The sequence below is a fragment of the Ceratotherium simum genome, chromosome 4, assembly GCF_057802395.1.
Source record: "Ceratotherium simum simum isolate JZ-2026a chromosome 4, ASM5780239v1, whole genome shotgun sequence".
NCBI lineage: Eukaryota > Metazoa > Chordata > Mammalia > Perissodactyla > Rhinocerotidae > Ceratotherium > Ceratotherium simum.
In genome coordinates, this window is record NC_141903.1 from 63,635,815 (window position 1) to 63,655,235 (window position 19,421).

Genomic DNA, 19,421 nt, shown 5'->3' on the forward strand with positions numbered 1-19,421 from the left:
TAACGACATTGTTTCTGTGAAAACTGTACAAATGTGTAATGGGATTTGTGGCTTTCATTGATTACCGGTTAACAGTCACCCCACTAGCATATCACAGAGGTGGCACGAGGAGCCTGTGGAGAAGGAATAATGTAAATAGTTCCTCTCTGGGATTCTAGGAATTCTGCCTTTTGTCTGAGTTTTTGTTTTTGTTGTTATTACCGTTATTATGTGGCTTCTAGCTAAAGAAGAGTTTTTGTAAGTGAATCATTATGCTTATCTGTTTTCTTTTGTCAGATTATACCTATCTGGTATAGCAGGCGAAATTCACCAAAATCACCACAAACAAGCAAGAAAGAATTATTTGACCTTAATGGCATGGGACAGTCATTTCAATAATGTGGCCTCAGCCAGGCCTAGGTCTCAGAAAATAGTTACAACAGTAGTTTATAATAGGAAACTTATTTTTTCTAACTGTTCAAAGATGTTCAGTGATTTTTAAAAAAATAGTAAAATATCCAATAAAGGACTTAATTATATTTCCTCATGTTTAGGGTTTTGTTAACAATTAAAGTGATATCTAGATGTTATCTGGCTTTGTGACTATGTCACATCATGGAAGAAGATAAAGTCTAGATTGAGAATTTGAGATTTAAGCTGACTGAATTTTCCCTAAAAAGAATTAGAAATGCTTCTTATAGAGGATATTTTAAAAGCATTCTCTGAAATCCAGGTTACTTTTTTGGTCATGCCTTGATATGAAAGATATCAAAGCGTATGGGACAGAACATTCCCTTCTTCCGTAAGCGGTAGAAGCAAGTTTGTTGTCAGTGAGCTTTAAAAAGCAGGTAAAAGTTTGCTCATGCTTCAAATACGTGTGTACAAAAGCGTGATAACATCCTGTTTGTTTATTCCTAGAAAACAGTGGAAAGAAACTTGTCCTCAGCCATGTATTTGAGGTTGCTAAGAAAAAGTAATTGATCTACTGAGGCTTAGCTGCTGGAATTTAAATAGTACTTAAGTTAGCATTTGCAGTGAGAACTTTGCCTGAGGGAGCAGCGAGATGGGGAGAGGGGGAGCAGCGAGATGGGGAGAGGGGGAGCAGCGAGATGGGGAGAGGGGGAGCAATGGGTGCGATGGGTGGTACCTCCTCTTTTCTCTTTTGTCTAAGGCTGCACAGCTGGAATTTATTTTTGCTTCCCTCGCCCTGAACTTTACTCGAATTATTTGTCCCTGTTACAGTTCCCTGGTGTTGAAACCAAGTTTTAACTTATGGAATACGTTGTTCTACCCTTATTATGTGGTGGGAAACACACCCCTCTTCCTTTTCTGTCTTTTTTTTTTTTGAAGGCAATAGCCCCAGAGACCTATCAAAGTATCTACTATTCACCTGATATTTTAAATTTCTCCAAGGCTTCCACCTTTACTTCGTAACCTTGTTCTCAAGTTTTACATCTGGGGCTTTGACCTTAACCTGCCAGTAATTTAAGTCTTGAGACACTGCGGGCTGCAAGAGACGAAACGTGTTGGCAAATGTAGACACCTCCTGTGGTTGCTCTTAGGATGTAACCCTGATAAACCCGAGGCCAAGAGCAGATGATTCAAACATGTGACTTTTGAATCTCACAAGGTAGAATGGTGAGATGTATTCTGTCTTAACTGGTGGTTTTCTTCTTAATATGAAAATTAGGTGTTGTGCTGCTTTTGAAAAAGGGCAGATAGCCACTTGCAAATTGTTGCTGGAATATTCTTTCCTAACAGGAGGGCTGACTTTTGTTTTAAGATTTTTTCTGAGGGTCTGGTAACCATTTTCCAAGAAGTCCATATGGCTTTGGTTAATCTCTATCCTATTCCCACCACCCCTTCTGTTCCCCACCCTCCACCCACGTCTACAAAGACGTTTTTATTGATTCATTAAATTCTAGAAGACATTTTCATTAGTACCATTTATTTAAATGGACTTTACTTTCTCAGCATTTATTGTCAAAGGAATATTAATGCTTAATTCCACAGTCACCTGTCTTATTTGCATGTATCTGTGTTGTATGTTAAACCACATGAAAACCTACACAGAGAAAGCTGGGCTCTACTAAGAACTAATAGCCTCTCTTTTCTTTTGACTTGCACAAATTGAGAAATATTGCCTGTGGCAAACATAATGGAAAACTGCATTTTTAATGCTCCCACACACACTCATTTCTTTAAAAAGAAGAAAGCAGCTCACTATTCTTAAAAATACAACTTTCCAAAGTAAGCAGATTGACAAGGGACACAGAAAAGGAGAAGGATTTTGGCTTTTGGAATGAAGATTTGAGGATGAATAAGGTTAGGCAGAGGTGTTAAATTTGACTAGTGTGTATTGTGCCTGAAAACGTGAAAAAAATATAATACAAGAGTGTCGTGCCTCTCCTGCTAAACTTCATGAAGAAGAACGTTGTTACCTTGATTACTTTTGAGTTGCTTGAAAGCTCATAATGTTTGTATTTAATTTGATAGCCTGTGTGAAAGATAATAGATGGGAGTTTTTTGATACAAAGAGAAGTTTTAACTTATTATTAAAGTCCTTTATTTCAGGTGTTTTTAAGCTCACCTTTATATTCTATGTCTCATATTTGAGGAAAGGATTCTCTCTTATGATTTAAGTTTACATTTTGTATCAAAGCTCATTTTGGTTCACCCAGCAGTTTGGAGTTAAAGTGAAACATTATGCTAAGTGCAAGGAACAGCACAGGTTGGCTACATTAGCAAAAACAAACTAAGTGGCATGGGAAGAAAAATGAAAAACAGTTTTTAAATGCTGGAGTGAAAACAAATAGATACGTCTTTGGGGTATTTCTTCAGCAGCAGTTTATCATTACCTCTCTTCAAGGCCTATTTTAAGTGGACTGTAACAGTAGCTTGAAAAGCAAACTAGTCAGGGATCCAGTGGAAGGAAGGAGCTGTTCTGCAGAAACACGGGCAGGCGGTCCTTGAGCAGAGTCAGCTCCAGTGCCTTAGTCCTCAGGTCTCAAGTTGGCCGTGGGAAACCTTTGCACAGAGTTGTTTGTATACAGCAATGTGTCAGTTAGCTCTTAAGGAACAAATTACTCCAAACTTTGTGGCAAAGACAACATTTGTTATTTCAGTTTCTGTGGGTCCGGAACGCAGGGGCAGCTTAGCTGGGTTCTCTGGGTGTGGGTCTCTCACAACGCAACAGTTATTTCAAGGCTCAGCTGAGAAGGATTCACTTTTTAGCTCACTCCACCTGATTGTTAGCCGGATTATCAGTTCCTTGTGCTCTCTTGGCTGGAAGTCTCCTTCACTTCCTTGCCATGTGGGCCTCTCGACTGAGAATCTCACAATATGGCACCTTGCTTATGAACAAAAGAGAGAGGGCTAGCAAGAAGGAAGTCAGAGTCTTTTGCAACATAGTCACAGAAATTGCATCCCATCACTTTTGCTGTAGCCTACTCATTAGAAGCAAGAAACTGGGCCCAGCCCACTCTCAAGGGGAGGAGACACACAAAGGCATGCATACGAGGAGGTGGGGATCATTGGAGCCAGGTCAGAAGTTGCCTGCCACAGCATGGTGTTGGTATTCTCTTGCCACGTCTGACTGATAGGCCTATAGTGAATTGTGACATGAATATTACGTATATTTGCAATGCTAAATAGAGCTTTTGGAAGTTCTCTTTTGGGGGCATTGAATGTGGTCCCCTTCATGTATCAAATTGGCTGATAAAGGCTCAGTGGTGCTCACCTGAGCCCCAGGAGACCAAGGAAGCAGGTTTTCAGGAATAGCTGAAGGTAGGGCCCCTGTCTGAGGTCATGGAACAAAGTGAAGATTAGCAGCCTTCGTGGCCTTACTGGCATGATACTCTAAACACAGACCCAGAGAGCCCTCCAGATTATGTTTCATTATGTGTTGTAAGGTTTTGATTGGTACTTTGCAGATCATTAGGGGGAAGGGACCCTATGGATTGATTTATAAAGTTGCTATTAAGATCACGGAATGGGAGGTTGTGCTTGTTTTAATGGTCCCCACACCCCTACTCCCAGTTTGCTGACTCAAAATGTACATTTTCAGCAATAAACTGAGTAAGGGGATATGAATTTGGATTCTGTGACAGATGTTTAAAACATGAGTTGAATTCTCGTTTTAATTTGACAAATTCTATTAGAAAATCCATGTATCTTTATAGGAAGAGTTCGGGTCTAGACTTTCTTTACCTGTTGCAGGTTAATTCCTCTTTTTTGGTTGCTAAAGCTGCGGTTTGGGAACTTAGGGATGAAATGTTTTAACTCTTTCGTCCCAGTTGCGTTGGCTGGCTTCTGGAGGACCTGTAAAGCCTCGATAAAATTCCCTCTGATAAACGCGTCCGGGACACCCTCACACTCCCAGATAAAGCTAATTCCCTGCCCGAAGCTGTGCTGGCGGTTCATGCAGACCTCGGTGATCACGCAGACTCCTCCTGGTGCCCTAAACTGTTCTTCATAGTTATGTCCCCTGCTGGAATAAGCACAGCACAAGGACGGGAGCAGTTTTTCTCCCGTCCTAGGGAAGCTGGCACATAGTAGGAATTTTAAGAGCATTTGAATGGATAGATGAAGCTGCAATGATATGTAATACATGTTAGTGATTATTCACTACCAGTTTTCTTTTTTTATATAATTTTATTTATTTATTTTTTCCCCCAAAGCCCCAGTAGATAGTTGTATGTCATAGCTGCACATTCTTCTAGTTGCTGTACGTGGGACGCGGCCTCAGCATGGCCGGAGAAGCGGGGCGTCGGTGCGCGCCCGGGATCCGAACCCCGGACGCCAGCAGTGGAGCGCGCTCACTTAACCACTAAGCCACGGGGCCGGCCCCATTACCAGTTTTCAAATGTTCAATATTAATTTTCTAAGGAAAGCAGCATGAGAACTTGTACATAAATTTTGTTTTAACTAAGATAAAGATAGTCTGGGTCATTATAAAGTGATATGTCTCTAGAATCATGGGGATTATATTACCTGCCTCCTGACAAAAGCCAGGCACATTTTAAGTTTTTACCACCTCACGTCCATCTTCAACTCTTTTGCTCATAATTGATCCTGAGAAGAAATTTACTTGTGTGAATATTACATTTTTCAGTTCCTCTGTTATTGTGTGTTTTTAACGCTCGATCCTCGGCTTTTTGTTTACGTGTGACTAGTAAAGCACTTTTAAATTACCTTATATCTTCAAATATTACTCATAATTAATAGTCTATGTTTATAAGTGGCATAAAGACATCCTACATTTGTCAGCCAAGGGATTGTGGGGTTAAGAAACCTGGAACGTAACATAGAATAAAGCCACACTCTCACTTTTTTAAACCTTGCATAAAAAATTGAGTTTTGCTGATATATGGAAAAAGTTTTTATGCTTTTTGTCTTTATTTTTGTTTTTTAACGTGGTAAATAAGGAACCCAAGTTATACTGACCTACAAGGTACACCATCTCAGGTTGGCTCTAAAGGATAAGAGTTTACGTCATGAGCTCAGGTTGGAGGTTATGGAATGAACTGACTTAATGTAATCTGCTTAGTGTACTCCCATTATATGTTTATATTCTTTGTTCATCAATTTTTCTAAGGATTAGAGTATAGCAGTCAAACAGTATCATAAGGTGTCAGTCATGTTATTGTTACAGCTTTTCTGGTGATAAAGAGGAGATGAGGAAGTAATGGAGAAGGTTGGTGGGGAAGAGAGGTTTTTATTTTATATAAATATAAATGCAGTTTATATTCTTAATTCAAAGAATGTAGCTTACCCAGTAGCTAAGGCTCATTGTCCCTCTTTGAGAGCTGGTTGAGAGAACTCGCTTCAGTTTTTCCTGGACAGCTTATCATTCGTTGCTGTTTAGTTATTCCATTGTGTCCTATAATGACTTTTATATCCTGGATTTATAGGATTTCTCCTACATGTAAATCTGAAAGACCTGCACTAACTCCAAGAAGTTCCCCCACTAAAACAATTAAACATTTGATCTGGCCTTGAGCTTGTTACATCTTGCAGTCTCATCGGTAAAATTAGTTATTGCGTGTGGCAAATCAGGGTCACAAGGCTCATAGTGAGTTCATCTTAGCTCAAAAATCCATAGAACAGCAGTGTGAATATCCATGTGTCACTTTTTCACACCACCTCTCAAGAATAAGACATAATCTATCTCAAGAATCCATGGTTTTTCTAAAGAGTTGGAGTCACCTACATGTACTGTATTTGTGACATGCACATTTGCAGTTGGGTTCCACAGGAAGGACACCATTTCCTGGATCAAACCACAGAGTGCAAATATTGTGCCCTAAATAACACACTAGTTACTGTAAATGTCCGGAGAGGGAGTTTTTCCGACTTTGATTTAATGAAAGCCTACAGCAAAGCCAGCTGTTAGCACTTCTTAACTGCTTGTCAGAGCGACCAGGGGAGATGGGGAGGGCTGAAAACATCTTTTCTGTATACTTTTGTCCTAGAATTAAAAGAAGTTTCAACAGGTGTTGAATAGTGACACTAGGGGTCCTTTACAGCCTGATGTTTTTTAGGTGGTGCATTTCTAAGTTCTCCTCCAGCACGTGGATCTGGAGTTACATGAGGAGATTCATGTAAAATTAGTCTGGAGTTTGCATCTTGAACCCTTTCACCTGCAAAAGAAACGTTTTAGTTTTCTGGGCTCCCCATGAAGAAGAATAAAAGACAAAAATAAAGGAGAGTGAAGACACCCCAAACATTGGTCCTCTCTTCGTCACTGAGGATATTACCAAACTAATTATAAGCCATGTGTGTTTTGATTGGTGTCATCTGCTTTTTCTGAACAAAGAAACCACTTGAAGCAAACACATAGGGAGGAAAGTATGCAAGCACTCATTTCTGTAATTTTTGTCATTTGTAGAATGCATTAGTCAACATATGTGATTGTTAAGGGTCTTACCACCCTTGGAAATCCCTTTGACATTACACTTTGTGCACTGAGGGGAGATAATCTTTCAAATGAAGGGGAAGTTTACAGGCTTATTATCTTGAAGAGGAGAAGAAAGTTTCTTCCTCAAATGATTTACAACTTGAAACATGTTGTCATGTTTGGGTAGGCCCACTTTATTAATTCCATCCTTCTCGGTGGCAAATTTTTAAAAATATGCCATTGCAACACAGTACTTTCTCAATAGCATATTGTACTTATAATAGTATGATGGGAGTTACTGGGTGTGGTTTAGTCATATAGAATGCAGAGCCAAGTTCTGAGTAAAACCTCTAATTGAATTACCTGCAAAGCACTGACAGACAGGCTTTCAGGACAGACAAAGCTTTGCTTTCCCCAGCAGAAATAGGTCATGTTTAAGTTGGCCTTGTAACTGTCTGTTATTGGTTTTTGCCAGCACTTTCCCCTTGGGCTCCAGTGGGCCCCTCTTCCTGCAGGAGCAGAGGAGTAGCTCTCAGACAGCAGGAGGGCTCAAGCATTATCTTCTTATTTTAGAGAAAATTGATAACAGATCAAGTTAAATGGAAGAGTCTTTGAAATAAAAATCCAAAGTATTTTTCTGTAGATTACCAGCATTCTTGCATCATTCTTTCTTTATTGTATTGAAAAGAGAAGATAGGGATGGCCCTTTCTGTAGCAACCCATATCAATCTGAAAAGTACTTTTGTTTTAACTTCTGGGAAGAATTAGAGTTTGCCCCCCTTGTTCAGGAAAGAATGTACTGCAGACCACTTGCATTTGAAAATGAAGAGTAATCTGTTGTTGTTCTCTCCTTTCTCTCTTGCTCTCTCTTTTTGTCTTATCCACAGCCTCTGCAATCCCAGATAATGGAAGAAGATCCTGTCTAAAGCTCAAAGTCTTTGTGAGACCAACAAGTAAGTTCATTAGAATGAGCTTCAGAGGGTGGCTTCACAGTGCATGCTTTATTGTATGGTCTGGTTCACAGCGGTAAAACTTTTTTTACTGTTAAATCCTGTGTGGTATCTGTTTTGTATATCAACATTCATGTTTTAGTTTTCATCATATTTTTTCTCATCATTCTTCATGATGCTTTTATTTTAAGTACACAGCAGTTGCTAACTTGTTGTTTCTTAGACTGTTGTACGTGCACAGCAAATGGGAACAATATTGGCATTTGGATACATGCCAGTGATTGTAAAACAATCTACATCAATAAAAGGAAAAAATAGAGAGAAAAAAAAAGAAAGAAACGGGAGTTTAAGGGTGTCTTCACTAACATATTTGGCTGTTATCTCTATTTTTGTTATAGATAGCTGTATGAAAACTATAGGTGTTCATGATCGTGTTTTCGATGTTAACGACAAAGTAGAAAATTCATTAGAACCAGCAGGTTAGTATGCTTAGAGAATCTCTTTTAACAAATGCATCTCTCTGGTGCTTCAGTACTTTTTTTCCTTTCTTCCCTCTGCATGTTTGCATGTTATAGTTGCTCTGCTTTTGCTCATTGCTAGTAACGCTAATATTATTTATATTCTACCTCATTCCTCCAGTATCTCTGTGTAATGCATGGTAGATAAAATATGACTTTTCTTTTTTGGGCATGGGTTTGATATAATGCAGTATCCTAATGTAGAGGCCCCATCAGAATGCTAAAATCTCACTACTTTTTACCATATCCTCCGAGCATGCTGGTGAATCACTGTGAATATTAATGGATCTGTTTTCATATAAGACAGAAAAAATTTCTATTGCATATGCTTATAAAATTTTTTTATATTTTGTCCAAATCTACGGATAAAAGTAATAAGTCTGTTGCGCAGAATAGCAACTAATTCAACATATTAGTTTTCTCTAGAAATTCACATGCATCATTGAACTGATCTAAAGAACTTCATTTTATTTCAAATATTATTTGGGCTGTTGTCGATAGCAATCAGTTTGGAGAAGTATAATCATGTTGCCACAAATTCACACGCCTGTTGCTCCCACAAATGTATCAGTAGTCTGTTGAGCCAAAATAAGTATTAAGGACAAATTTTTTCTACCAGTAACTTCCACACACCCAAACTTTCCCATCATGGTGAAGAAAAATAAAACCCACAAAAGCACTCACTGAAGCATTTACACTGTAGCATAGTGTGGATAATGTAAACCACTTGGTTATAAATTCAATGTGGCTATTTAATGCACCTAAATTGAGTGTGAGGGGTCGGGGCCTCTAGCCATTGTTCACTAAGGAGTGTGCCTTGATGCCCCTGTATGCTGGCCTTCTGTGGTTTCCTTTCCTCACCCCTCTTGCTCAAGGTCTTCACGGGTTTCCTTACCCATCTCCCATGACCATCTCAAAGCTTAAGGGAAATAAAATTATTTCCTCTTCACAGAAAGATGTGAGCCCCCTTATGTAAACAGAGACTTTCTTTTTCCCATCTATTTGCAGTAGGACTTCTCTTTCTTATGGTCCTGGAAATTTAACGTGTTGTGAAGTCCACTTTCTCCTTTGACTATTGTTACTGGGACACACCATCAGTGAGCCTTAGGGAAACTTACCTGAGTAAATGCGGTGTTTCAGGACATACAATAGCTTTCACTTTGTAACTGACAGGAGGAGTTAGGTTTTTTTCCCCAAGCATTTTTGTCTTTCTAAGGCAGGCGACTTACCCCAAAGCGCAAATGAGAGGTGTGTACAATAAGCTCTCAGAGGCCTTAGTGGCTCCCCAGGGATCAGTTAGCTGCTTTAGATAGTTGCAAAGAGTGAGTGCTGACATGCAGACATGTTAATTGTGTACTGGAAATCTGGAAGCATTATTGTGGCTTTTCAAGGTACCAGACTCCTCATAAGCTCAAGAACTTGGGCCATCATGGGATCTGTGGGTTAGATGGGATCTTTTTTAAGGACCACAGAGTCTATACTCTTTCTTTTATAACTGAGACTTGCCCAAGGCCACACAGCCACTTAGAGACAGATGGAGGTTTACTATTCAGATCTCTCAACTCTCATTCCAACATTAGTATAAAAGTAGGATTCTCTTACCATTACTAGACATATAGATGGTCATAAAGAGAACTTTACTCTCTTTTGACTTTAATAACTCCCGCATAGAATGACTAGCAGAGTTAGGCATATTATAAACATAAGTTACCCTGAATTATGATTATTATTATTATTTTTTTTTTTTGTGAGGAAGATCAGGCCTGAGCTAACATCCATGCCAATCCTCCTCTTTTTGCCAAGGAAGATTGCCCCTGGGCTAACATCTGTGCCCATCTTCCTCTACTTTATATGGGATGCCGCCACAGCATGGCTTGACAAGTGGTATGTAGGTGCGTGCCTGGGATCCGAACCTGCAAACCCGGGGCTGCTGCAGCAGAGCACGCCCACTTAACTGCTGCACCATTAGGCCGGCCCCTGAATTATGATTTTTTGATGCACATTGTTGTATCAAAAGCATTTTATCTTTTTTCTAGGTAAATTCCATTGCCTATCAAGAAAGCAAGAGGCTGTTTAGAAACATAACAGATTGCATATTTTTCTCTGGTAATGAAGAGGCACATTGAGGACTATTCTGACATTAGGAAAATTACCTTTGAATTCAACTAATGATAAAATGCAAGATATTAAGATGTATTCATATATGAGCATATTTCGCTGTCTTTTGGGAAACAGGCTCTTTTTCACTGAGCATTGAAAATCCATGATGACTCCCAAATCTATGCACATATAGCTAATGGAAGTTTGCAAAAGTTTGGCAGAATGTAGTTAGAGAGAGAGAGTGTGTGCGTGTGTGTGTGTGTGTGCGCACGCGCGCGCGTGCGCATGCGCATGTGTGTTGGGGAGTAGACGTGCATAGGTATACATGCAGGAAAAGCTTCTGGAGTCACTCATGACTATATTTAAGGGCTTTCTGGTGAGCATCTTCACTAAAAATGTAAGACAAGGTTGAGCTATGATCCCTGGCTGTATGAATGCAGTAATAAATTTGAGTACTTCACCTTATTCCTTAGAAAATTCCATCAGACTTGCAGCTCTGCACCACTGTGTTGAGTGGTTGAGTGTAGACCCAGACTTTATGAATCCAGCAAGCCTGAAAGGATTCTACTGCATGTTCTTGGCAATGTGTACTAATTCACCTGTCTTTGGAATGTATTTGTCTTTTTTGTTTGCTTGCACACTCTGCCTGCCAGTTTCCTATCATCAGGGACACAGGATGATCTCAGGGCAGACATATGCCACATAATATGCTCCAAAATATTGCTAGTGTTCTCTCAGTTAACCATTGAAACCCTCATGTTGTGGAATCCTGTAGCCAGGAGGCAAGACTTGATTTGGCTTCTGAAGAGGAATATTTTCTTCTTCCAAACCACATTCACTGTTACAAGTGTTAGAAATTCTCTCATGTTTAGGTGTAATTTCCATTGGGATAGATTTTACTTATGAATTCCTCCTTAGAATTTTTAAATTGCTCATATTCACCCAAAAACTTACCAGTTTCTCATTTTGCTTCTTGGGGGCCATAGAATCTCCCAACATTGAGGCCCTGTTTTAATCAAAAGATGCTCTGTAGACTCCTGAACCAGGACCAGCATGTTGCAGGGAGAAGAGAAGAATCATGATGCCCTAATAGGACAGGTTTTCCCCTTAGAGGGCAAGACAGAATTTATTGGTTGTTTGCTTAGAAAAGGGTTCATTGCAAAGATTGTCTATGATCAGTGGACTGAAAGGTACATTGAGCCTCATGCTTCACGTATATGAAAAACAACAGCTTTCCTCTCAATGTCCTGCAAGGTCCATTCACCCTGTCTTGTGCTACTTGGGCCTAGAGCAATGGATAGCCCTCACGGAGCACCCTGGAGGGACAGGGAAGGGCGGGGCCCCCTTCAAGCTCATACTGAGTTCATACCTAAGTGTTACTTGGGTACCTTTTATCAGTATACTTCGAAACTTTACAAGGAAGAAGGTTGGGTAATATGTTAGTAAAAATAAGGTGGAGAAAAACTCAATAGCTGATGTGATTTCAGGTGTATAAATATAAGTGGTATTTAAAAATGAACTCTGGAATCCTGAGGGTTTATGGTTCTTTCACAATTAAGCCTCAAGTGCTCGTTGTTCTGATTGACAACATGTTGGTGCTCTTCAGAAAGTGATTTGGATTTTAATTTCAGGGCTATTAAGGGCATTTATGTCTACCTCTTGTTAACTACAGATTTAATACATTTGCAAGGCTGAAAAAGAGAAGAGTCCACAAGTATTTGGCTATACCTTGTGGGGCTTTATATTTTCCTCTGCCGTCATTTAACTTCCCATTCTTGCTTCCTAACCTCTTCTAGTCTCCTAAGCTATAGCCACTCCATGCAGATTTGCTAAGGTCCAGGAGAGGGGAGCAAATTTGACACAGGGCTGCAGCTGCTTCTACGTGAGGACAGGCTAAAATGATAAGAACACTCCAGGGCAGAAGACTCAGTGCTGGGAAGACATATTTCTTAGTTCATATTGGGAATGAATGTGATGTACAGAAACATCTCACATGACCATATCTGAAGCAGGAGCCAGCCTGTGAGCCTGCAAAGTGGTTACTTTCGGACAAATAATAGGGAGTGTGACTCTACCCAGTAAAGAAAAAGCATCCTTATTGTGACATGTTGTGGGCTGTGAAAATATAAATGAGTTTAAAATAACAGATAGTTACTCCATTAAGGGGTTCTAGGTGGGTCATTCAGGGATATTTATGATTATCCTTTGATAATTGAGAAAAACTAGAGTTTGTTCTTACAAAATTGAGAACAACTCTAGAGTCTCACTTGTTTCCATTCTCTCTGATTGACCATGGAACAAATCCAAGATGACAATCGCTGAGTTCCTACAGGAGGGTCCCTGATGCTGAAGCCCACTGTTGGCCCCAAGCGCATGTAGTTCAGAGATCACTTAGTCTAAAAGCACAAATTAAGCCAGGTGGAAGGAAGAAGACGGGCAACACTAGAACATAGCATGGCTCACAGGCAAGCCTCCAATCTATCTTTGGGTACTAATTGCTGCGAAGTTCCTGTTTTGAAGTTAAGCCTGTTAATCATGCAGATCAGGAAGGCCATCCAAAGTCAGAGGCAGCCTCATAGAACGCTTTATAGCTAAATAAAAGAATCTTACCTCACTTAATCCATTTTATTTAGAGGAAAATTTGCATCCACACTGATAATTTATGTGCCAAGCTTCAGCCTGATAAAAATAAAATAGTCAAGTTCAAGTAATTTAATCCTGGAGATACAAGGTTTGTAATGGATAATAGCACCATAATTGATTCCTAATTGTAGGCAAACCAGAGGGCACTGGTTTATTGAGGTTTAGTGGGCATTATATATAGTTATGTAAAATGCTGTTGTTTAGGCATTTAATTTTTCATATTTGCAAATTCAGCTGGGCATCCAACAACCAGGGATTCAACACTAATCCTATGAAACCGCTAAAAAGAAGAAAATGGGCAGCCCATTCTGCTTAACCACTAATATGCCAATGTAACTGCACCCCCTCCCCCCACCCCAAACATGTCACTTTCTTCTCTATGGCATCTTGGGTCTAGAAGGTACATTCAGGTATCTCAGGTTTGTGCAAAGTGCTGCATCTGACTGCTAGCAAACCAAAGTAGCTTACGTGCCCAAGGTTATGATGTATGCACAATTTTTCCCCTCGATTTTTAAGGAAAGCATTAATATTGCTGAGAAACTCCAATTTTCTCTGCCTCTCCTTTGTTTGCTGTAAATAATGAGTGATTATGCAGACATGAAAGTCAATGGTGGCACAAGGTTCATTACCCTACTTTGCAGAGGGTGGCGAGGTCTGTTAACAGCAGGCTGCTGCAAGAGAGTTATTAAGGATGTGAAATCTCATTGGAATGTGTGCTTTCTATTTGAACAGATGACACCGTACATGAGTCAGCCGAGCCATCCCGCGGCGAGAACGCGGCACAAACACCAAGGATACCCAGCCGCCTTTTGGCAATCCTACTGTTCCTCCTGGCGATGCTTTTGACATTATAGCACAGTCTCCTCCCGTCACCTGTCACAGAAAACATCAGGGTCTTGGAACACCAGAGATCCACCTAACTGCTCATCCTAAGAAGGGACTTGTTATTAGTTTTTTGGCAGATGTCAGATTTTTGTTTTCTTTCTTTCAGCCTGAATTCTAAGCAACAACTTGGGGCTGGGGGGGCTAAAGTAGATGCTGCCTCCCTCACCCCACCCTACCCCTAGCCCTCGCCCTTGACTTCTCTCACCCCTTCCAAATTAAACGGACTCCAGATGAAAATGCCAAATTGTCGTAGTGACACCAGTGGTCGTCAGCTCCTGTGCATTCTCCTCTAAGAGCTCACCTCCGTTAGCGCACTGCAAGGAAGAGTAGTGGCAGATGCAGCCAGTGATGGTGAGGCCCAGGAGGGTTTTACTCTCCCATACAATATTTATGCCTTCTCATTCAGAACTGTAAGATGATCGTGCAGGGCATCGTGTCACCATGTCAAGTCCAGAGGGGAGGTATTAAGAATAGATATAATATTACACCGTTTCCTCTAGGAATATATAAATGAACAGGCTTCTAAAAGGTTGAGACACTGGTTCTTTTAAGATGACTGTCTTAAAGCATTCTTGACAGCAAAACTTGTGCTCTGTATAAGAAGCCTTTTTTCTAGGAGGCGGGTCAGGTGCCGGAATGCTAGCACAGAGAACTGTGAAGACAGAGACAACTAGGTTTGGTGGGGGTGCGTGTGTGTGAGTGCCTCTAATTTTTTTGGTGACTGGGCAGTGCACACCAGATTTTTCTTTCCTTTGAATACAGATCACCATGGTGCTACAACTTTTTTTTTTTAGAAACTCAAAGAGGCATTTTTATGAATAAAGTGACCTTCCCCAAGGCTGACAAGCCAGGGTTGATGAGTGTATGATGGAATAGCTTTGGATACTCCTCTGGGGGACAATATGCACCAAGGAAAGGATGGCAGTGACCAGAGGAGATGTGATTTGGCTTTGCTGGAGCACCAGTGTGCTGTGGCCTTTCCCCCACTCCCCCCTAGTACCCACATTTGGCTCCACAATCCACAACTACAGGGGCTCAGACACAAACCCCTGTCACCAGGAGAGTCAGTCAGCACTACTTGGGAGGGCTAAAGGGAAATTTGGAATAAAACTTCCAAAGTTTGGATAAAAAAATTCAGGTGTTGATTTTATATTCTTTCCCTTTCTGACACAGCCTGAAGCGTAGGGGGAACATGTGTTTATCTGTGGGAGATAAACAAGATGGAGTCCCAAAGACTTTAACAAAATATTTTTTTAAAAATCCACTAGAATAGAAAATACATTATTTAGATATACTTTATGCTGAGAGTGAGTATATATGCTTGTCTTATTTAAACTTGTGAGAAAAAGTGGTATCCCTTGATACATTTAGAAATATGGGGGGCTATCTTGTTTCAATGTGGGGGTAGGGCAGAAGGAGAATAAACGCAGGATGACCCTGTTTAACGAATCTTAGCATGGCCAACAAGGGACGTTTCCAGTTGATTACAAGGAAATGCAAGCCTTGGGGGTTTCTACTGGTGAGGCTGTCACGGACTTTGAACTGCAAAGCCTAGACAGGAAAAAGTGTCAGACCAATGGAAAAGAAATCTAGCCTTTTTTGCTATTGCACGACATGTGAATAGAAACCATGCCTTTCAAAACAAAACAAAAAATAAATGCAATGACCATGTAAGATGTGAAAAATTGGAAGCATTCCAGCAAAATACGGATTTTTTTATATATTTGTTTTTTAAAATGTGTGTGTAAAAAAAAAAAAAGAGGGGTCATATTGTGGACAGACTTCATGAATGGGAATTTGCTAAGAACTGTGAGCAGTTCTGAATTAGAAAAATATGTGAATGAAAGGCAGCTGTGAACGTACTGTGCCCTGGAGAGTTGTACACATGTTTAAATGTAATCTGGGCTTACCTGATCCATTTGGAGTGGATGTTACTGCTGGGTCTGTTCACACTTGGAACCACGTGAGTGGGGTTGCCAGCCTCACAGATCCAATCAATCCTCTTCCCCCAACATCAGGAACTTCTCTGGAGTGGCAGACTCTTATCACAGAAGGCAGCCGCCATTTCACTGAAACAAAAGTTCACAGCATTAGCTTCTTTTTTCTTTTAACTATTTATATGCTCAGTACTCTCAGTGATATCCAGTAATACTTCTTTTTAGTAATAGTTACAGGCTTGTTGGTCCAGTGGGATTTGGGTAGGGGGGAAAAGATACCTTCTAAAACGGATCAATAGTCAGAACCAAAATAATACTGCATGTTCTATAGCCACAAGGAAATCAGCGGATCCTGTAATGATTCCAGTTAGTCATAACTGCGTTAGCAATGCTACTTTCATTTAGAAACGGTGACTTCTGTGGTTTTTCTAGCATTTGTCTCTAACAAATGATGAAATAATTACTCATGGCCCTCTGCCATTGTCTTTCATTTTTCACAGTGAAATTAGACCCCTTTATTTCACCATTGTGCCACTACAAATTAAGTAAAAAAAAAAAAAAAAAAAAATAGCAAGACTATCCACATCAGTAGATAGTGTGCTTCTCTACCTATAAGTGACGTAATTGTAGGTAATGCTTGCCATGGAATTTTCAAGAAGATGATGGGTATCAGACAGTTTTCATCTGTCCAAAAAGTGCTGGTGGCCTTTTGTGCTGGTGGTACAACCCTCTGGGGGCTTAGGAGGATGTTGATGCAACTTTGTAGCAGCTTTTAATTTCAGAAACAATTCAAAAGTCTGAAGGGCAGCCTTAGCGGCTTCTCGGCCCCAGTTAGTCAAACCCCCGTGACCTTTGCCCCTGGTTGCCCAGGGCTTTGCAACTTGAAGCAGGGAAATAAGGATCTGTCTGTTTAGTGGATACCGTGTATCCTTTAATAGACCAGGTAACAGTTCGTGTTAGTTTAGGCTATTGTTTTGTACTGTACTTTCTTGGGTGGCAGAGGAAAGAAAAGTAAAACATTAAAAAAAATACTGCGTTCTTTAAATTCTGTATTATTAGCAACCTCTGTTGTATATAGTGTTTGATAATAAAGTATTAATTTGATTCTTATGTCTTTTGTAAGTGAGAACAATAGTCTTTCAGGATACAAAACATGCATTGAGGCTTTGAAACATCCAATGTATATGTGGCTGAGAAGAGTCACAAATGGCCAAGACACTGCTCCATACAGGACTCACGTGTGGTCATCGCCCTGCCAGTCTTAAGACTCCACCATCTTGGGACCTGGAACAACATGACTTTTTTGATCAATATTTTGTCCTCAGTGTTTTCAAGGTCTGATGTTGGAGCCCTATGGTGTTTTTTTTTTCTCCCCAGCATGTTAGTTTGATAAAGGTTTACGGAATTTAGAAACGGTTCTGTACTTTGGTTTGGTTTTCTGTTTGTGGTGGTTTTCATAGACTGTTTCATTTTTCCCCAGGAAGAGTCTTGCCAGTATCACGTGCAGCCCACACATGGGAAAGGTTGCAAACCAGTCTGTTTAGGAAGGTTAAATGGGGGCTGTTTCCCTCTGTATCATTGTGAAAGGAAGAGTCACACAGTACCTGTGGATTTTCAGGGACTTGGTTTTTCTCTGGTGCCTTAGCAACGGCAGCAGCCATTTGTATGTTTCCCCAAAATTAGAAAAACAGTTTAAGCTCCTCCTCTCCATTCATTGCTCTCAGAGCTGTGGTCACTAGTTTTTCTTTTGAAAACCACCTCCACCAACACCCCCGTTTGCCTACACCCCCTACCCCTTTTCTTATGTTTATTTTTTTGTCTCTCGCCTTTCTCCCATGTTTTATTTCCCTCAGAACCGTGAATGGGCAGGTCTGTCTCTGGTTTGGCATCACTGCGTTTTTCCCATGCATTTGCCCCAGAGCTGCTCGGATGTGAGACAAATCTCCCTACAATGGGCTTGCCCCCATTGTCTGTACAGTTTAATAGATGCTGGCATGTTGGAGGTTACCCATGAGTCAAAATCCGCTTTCCATGCTTACTCTTGACACCCCATTGAAGCCACTCATTGTGTGTGCGTCTGGGTGTGAAGTCCAGCTCCGTGTGGTCCTGTGCTTGTACTGCCCTGCTTTCAAGTTCCTTTGCACTTACTCATCGAGTGCTGTTTTGAAATGCTGACATTATATAAACGTAAAAGATAATGTAAAAAAAAAAACACACACACAAACAAACCCATACGATCTGTATTTGTATATACACGTGTCCGTACAAGTATACCTAAATAAAAATTAAAGATTTTCATCATTTTAATTGGAGCCCTCCTTCTACTTCTTTGTTCCTTGAATGACGCCTTTATTTCAGGGGCTACTTGTACTCTGCTGATTTTTCAAAATCTTTGTGGACAGAAAAGATAATACGACACACACAAGAGAAGGCCTGAGAAGCCCAAAGAATGCAGGGTTAGACATGGCCAAGTATCTAGGCACATTCCAGTTATTCTGATGAGAAAATGGTGAGATTTCAGCCTTGTCGTTGTATCTGAGCCTTAAAATAGGTGCTATGACAAGCCCTGCAGCCTAAAAGACTGTCAAATACAACGAGGGCTAAATACAAATTATATTCTTTCACTTTGCTTATATTTTTTTCACCCCATCAAGACAAAGAAAAAATAGGCATTTTTTCCAGCAAACATCTTACCCTTAAGAAAGAAATAATGACAATAATAATAATAATAAATGATTCAGTACAACCCAAAATCTCAATTCTCACACTCAAGGAAGAATTAACTTAGCACTGTGTGACGTTGGGCAAGTCACACAATATCTTGGGACTCTGTTTCCTTATCAATAAATAACAGGGTTGTATAAGTGGTTTGTTTGATTTTCTGAATGTTGCCCTAGCTGGGCACTGCAAAGCCCATTCTGCATCTGAGAGATGTGAGTTTTTGTCTTTGGTGATCACGCTGCTGTATAGGCACAATCTGAGAATTTCATCTGTGGAGGGAAAAAGCATCAAATATTTGCCGTAATAGATACCTAATGCATTTCAAGACTTGGCTTTAATTATACCATGTTAACATTAAACTCATTTAAAGCTTTTTATTATACTTAATTGTTTGACAGGGCACTAAATGCTAATTATAACTTACTGTAACCTTTTTTGCTAATGAAGAATGACAGCTTTATAGAATGAGGAACAACTCATAATTACAAAAAAAAAGATGTACTGGACTGGCTATGTGATATTTTCAAACCAGAACAGCATTATGTTGTCATTATCATCATCACCATCATCATCAAAAGCATTTAAGTGATCATGACATTGTGCTCAATGCTGTGCAGAATAAAGCTAATGTTTACAATCTGTACTCTCAAAGTTTACAATATAAGCCAGACGTTATGTGTAAGCATAACATGGTAATGATTTATAGAGTAGAGAAAATATAAAATTTAAGCATTTATATTATGCATAAATGAGAGAGGAGATAGATACTTTTTAAAAAAAACAAAGGTGA

General features: G+C 40.0%; 1 protein-coding gene across 4 annotated transcripts in view; it reads left to right on the forward strand.

Annotated features, from left to right (window-relative positions):
• EFNA5 (ephrin A5) overlaps nucleotides 1-17,020 on the forward strand; it is a 290,294-nt gene extending 273,274 nt beyond the window's left edge. For 3 of the 4 annotated variants that reach the window (XM_004420328.3, XM_087429952.1, XM_087429950.1), the window contains exons 3-5: nucleotides 7,765-7,830; nucleotides 8,226-8,306; nucleotides 13,821-17,020. In XM_004420328.3, coding sequence (XP_004420385.1) covers nucleotides 7,765-7,830; nucleotides 8,226-8,306; nucleotides 13,821-13,942 — 269 coding nt within the window. In that variant the 3' untranslated portion in view covers nucleotides 13,943-17,020. The remainder of the gene's footprint in view (nucleotides 1-7,764; nucleotides 7,831-8,225; nucleotides 8,307-13,820) is intronic. The other variant, XM_087429951.1, reaches the window with a different exon arrangement.
• The last annotated feature ends 2,401 nt before the right edge of the window (nucleotides 17,021-19,421 follow it).